The following is a 4,499-nucleotide window of genomic DNA, read 5'->3' as shown; positions in this document are numbered from 1 at the left end:
AAAACTGGAAGTCTTATTTCTCAATGCCCATTCAGGGTCTGAGTAGAAGTGAAATCAGGGTTACACACTCCAGGGTCATGAAAATTGATGCATCATAAACACAGGAAGATCTGCAACTGCTTCTCATACTATGGTAAATTAGTTCTGTATCTCAAGCAGGTAACACGTTAAGGGTCACTCAACTTTCTGTGTTGAACACTATATAGTCAAGTAACAACAGATGGGTGGGCTGTTTAGAATCATGGAAGAAATCGTCTTTATCTGAAAAACCCAAGGATAGTATTCTCTCCAAAGTGGAAACTTAACCACAAAGGCACAGTACAGGGGTTTTGGAAGCTGACTAGGTCTTACGAGCTCTGTTCACAGATGAAATTAGCACCTTATGAAAGTGCTAGAAGAAATTAACTAGGCCTCTTCCTGCTCTTCCACTATCTTCCCTGTGAGGACACAGAAAAAGGCAGAGAAACTACAAGGAGGGCTGGGGATGAGCCAGGGCCAACCTTCAAGTCTGGTTACTGGGCCTGAGTTAATAGCTCTTTTGATGCATGTTGATCAAGTAAGCTAGTAAGCCCCACAATGCTAACAATGGCCTTGACTTAGAAGTCAAGGGGCTCTGCCTCAGGAGCTCTGCTCTGGTGAAGGAGACACACAAACTAACAGTCTCTTAGGGATGTAAATGTGGACAAAGTTATGAAAGAAGCCAAAATGGCCAGGGAAGCAGGAATCTGAGCCTCGGTGAAGGACTTCAGGCAAGGAGCAGGAGCACAGGCAGGGAGCCTACCTTGGCATTTCCTCTCCGAGAATGCATTTAAGCTTGAATTGCACTCAGAATTCCAAGAACAACTTGCTGGCCATGTCGCCCAACACTCACCGCTACCCAGGTCCACAAACAGATCATCCTCGGTCATCTTGATTTCATCAATCATCTGGGCCACCAGGTCAAAGGAGGTCTCCCCATATACTTCCGGGGAAAAGGGTTCATAATTGTTAAGTTTTTCAGGGTCAGTCACTGAGTGGTTGTAGACCTGCTGCAGTATGTGCCGGAGGAGCCCATTGGATGGCCGTGTATTTAGCTTCATGGGCTGAGTAGTGCCCTTCCACTAGGAACACAGCAACATGGACATGTCACACACCACAGGCAGCTAGCAGCACCACTCAAGACCCAACTGAAAACAACAACAATGCAAGCCTGACTGTGGTAGAGCTCTTGCCTAGAAGAATACACAAGATTCCAGGTTCCATCCCCAGTATCACAAAGTGTAAATGCATGTGTGCCTCTGTGTGTGTGTTTGAGTATGTAACATGCACTCAACTTTTCTCACTTCAATCAGCAGCTAAAGAAATGCCCACTTCTGTCTTCCCTCCCTCAATTCCAATTTACGCCCTCACCTTCCACTCATCCCAGAATATGCTCAGGTCCTGAAAGTCCTTTCTTGCCACCAAACTCCCATGCAGGAACACTGGTATCATATCCTAACTCAGGATAAACCTCCTTGCACAACAGTGGCTGGCCATGTGCACTTATGCTCTCTGGCCTCAAAATGGCTGTTTTTAACCAAGTTTGATTAGACTTCAGGTGCCTAAGCTCAACTCTCAAAAGCCTCACCCCTGCACCAAGAACCATATGAAAACTCCAAACCCCAAACTCACTTAACTGACTCAACTATCTTCCCCAGGTCAAGAACAGTGGTGAGCTGGAGATGTGGCTCATTAGTAAAAGCCCCAACCCAATCTCCTCCCCAATTTTCTTAACAGAAAATCTAAAATAAAAAATTCTACGTCAGGTGCTGGTGGCTCATATCTGTAATCCTAGCTACTCAGAAGATTGAAATCTGAGGATTGCAGTTTGAAGCCAGCCTGGGTAGGAAAGTCAGTGAGACTATTATTTCCAATTAACCACCAAAAAACTAGAAGTGGAGCTATGGCTCAAAGTAGTAGAGCATTAGCCTTGAACAGAAAAGCTGAGATAGTACCTAGGTCCTGAATTCAAGCCCCACTACTGACATAAATACATACACACGTACATGTGTACATACATTCTATGACTGAAAAAAGAAATAAGAGAAAACATGATTAAAACACATAGGCTGGGAATGTGGCTCAGTGGAAGAGTGCTTCCCTATCATGCATAAAGCCCTGGGTTCAATTCCTCAGTACCACATAAACAGAAAAAGCCAGAAGTGGCAGAGTGCTGGCCTTGACCAAAAGCAGCTCAGGGACAGTGCCCAGGCTCTGAGCTCAAGCCCCATGGCTGGAAAAAAAAAAAATCAGATGCCAGTAGCTTATGCCCATAATGTGTTCAGGAGTCTGAATAGGATCACAGAAGTTAACCTAGTCAGAATATAACTGACCAAAAAAGCTGAATTCAAGATGTAGCTCAAGTAGTACAGCATGCAGCATGGAGTTATGAGTTCAAACATTGGTATTATAAAAAAATAAGTAAGAGGCTGGGAAGGTGGTTCAATGGTAGAATGCCTGCTTTGCATGCATGAGGCACTAGGTTTGATTCCTCAGCACCACATAAAGTAGAAAAAGCCATAAGTGGTGCTGTGGATCAAGTGGTAGAGCACTAGCCTTGAGCTGAAGAGATGAGGGTCAGTGCTCAGGCCCAGAGTTCAGAGTTCAGGCCCCACCACTGACCCTCTCCCCTCCCCCCCAAAAAACTAACTAAATAAATAAAAACAGAATAGTGATGATGTGGGGAATATCAACACATGTCATTAACATATGATATGCAGGTCACTAGACCTAAGATCATCTTATACTTATGACTTAGGAGAGACCCTCCAGGCCTGACTTAGGAATGCCTTCCAGTGCCTCATCCCTAGTCTCTTCTACTGGCCTTGGCACTTTCTAGAAAGCAGACCATGCTTGGACATAGGATATAAGCACTCTGCAACTATGTTCTTAGCTTATCTGCTGAATCAGGTGAGGGTGAAATGAGATCTGGGATAGGTGGACCAGGCTGAAGTTAGTGTGGATGGGGGCTACATGTTGTAGGCCAGTTGCAGGACAGGAAAAAGACACAGGTGTGTGTGTGTTTGTGTGTGTATATGTGTGTACACAATTATGTTGTAGGCCAGTTGCAGGACAGGAAAAAGACACAGGTGTGTGTGTGTGTGTGTGTGTGTACACAATTATCCTCTATAGTCAGCTTGCTCTTGACTGTTGCTGCCTGACCCCCAGTCATCCTGCCAGTCCTTTCTCTCCACCCACTGGCCAGCAGGAGTCCAAATGGCTATCTGAAGGGCCCAGGAGCCAGTACTATACAGACCCTCATGGAGCAGAGGGGGCAGGAATGTGTTTTGCAGCCACCTACCAGCTGGTGGATGCTGTCAATAGCCCGGTTGTACTTGTCACATAGCCGCTGCATACTTTCAAAGCTGTAAAAGAAAAGGAGGGTCCAATCACAGAAGCCAGAATACACCAGGTTTCACGGACTAGCAGGAATCCCTGAGTACAATACCTGTGCCTCAAAAGTAATTTGAGGGGCTGGGAAGTTGGCTGAGGGTAGAGTGCTTGCCTTGCATGCATGAGGCTCTGGGTTCGATTCCTCAGTACCACATAAGCAGAAAAACTGGAAGTGGTACTATAGCTCAAGTGGTAGGGCACTAGCCTTGAGCTGAAGAGCTAAGGGACAGTGCCCAGGCCCAGAGTTCAGGCTCCAGGACCAACAACAACAAAAAAAAGTAAATCTGAGACATGTTTGAGCCCTAAGTCAAATCCAAGGTCAAGTTGTACTCAACAAATATCAGTCAAGCCAGGCACCTCAAGTCCATAATTTGAAACTATTCAGAAAGCTGAGATCTGAAAATAATGGTTTGAAGCCAGCCCAAAGCAGGAAAGTCTATGAGACTCTTTGTTGCTGTTGTTGTTGTTGTTGGCTGTGGGGCCTGAACTCTGGGCCTGGGTGCTGTCCCTCAGCTTTTCAGCTCAAGGCAAGCGCTCTACCACTAAGCCACCTTCCTAGCCCCTCTAAGAGACTCTTATCTCCAATTAATCACAAAAAAGTTAAAGTAGAACTGTGTTCAAATGGTAAAGTACAGCCTTGAGCAAAAACAAAATAAGCTAGGACATGAGGCCTTTAGTTCAAGCCACAGTATAAAAAATAAATAAAAACTCCATTTCTACCCAAAGTTGCTAGTCCTTGTGAAGGTCCTGAGTGGCAGGAGTGTGTTCCATTTGGATAAGGCCACTTTGGGCTCCTGACTGGCTTTGGTTAGCACAAAGCTCAAGCCCTGACTATAAGGGTGGCACTGCCAAACCTCTATCCTTGGAAGAGGGGCAAGGTTGGAGATCAAAGTAACACATGTGGCTGGGAAAGTGGCTTAGTGGTAGAGTGCTTTCTTTACCGTGCATGAAGTCCGGAGTTCGATTCCTCAGTACCACATAAGCAGAAAAGGGCAGATATGGTACGGTGGCTCAACTGGTAGAACACTAGCCTTGAGCAAAAGCTCAGGGACAGAGCTCAGGCCCTAAGTTCAAGCCCCAGGACTGGA

The 4,499-nt window shown here is 45.8% G+C and overlaps 1 protein-coding gene across 1 annotated transcript in view; it reads right to left on the bottom strand.

Moving 5' to 3' along the window:
- Window positions 1-4,499, bottom strand: part of Dot1l (DOT1-like histone H3K79 methyltransferase) — a 57,593-nt gene that overhangs the window by 42,576 nt on the left and 10,518 nt on the right. Inside the window, exons 3-4 of the mRNA XM_013022702.1 lie at window positions 3,320-3,383; window positions 872-1,100 (exon numbers count right to left, since the gene is read on the bottom strand). Of these exons, the coding sequence (XP_012878156.1) occupies window positions 872-1,100; window positions 3,320-3,383 (293 nt within the window). The remainder of the gene's footprint in view (window positions 1-871; window positions 1,101-3,319; window positions 3,384-4,499) is intronic.

Source organism: Dipodomys ordii, unplaced genomic scaffold (genome assembly GCF_000151885.1).
Source record: "Dipodomys ordii isolate 6190 unplaced genomic scaffold, Dord_2.0 Scaffold64, whole genome shotgun sequence".
In the NCBI taxonomy this organism is placed as follows: Eukaryota; Metazoa; Chordata; class Mammalia; order Rodentia; family Heteromyidae; genus Dipodomys; species Dipodomys ordii.
The sequence above is the reverse complement of the archived record's forward strand: the minus strand, read 5'-3'. Positions and strand labels throughout refer to the sequence as shown.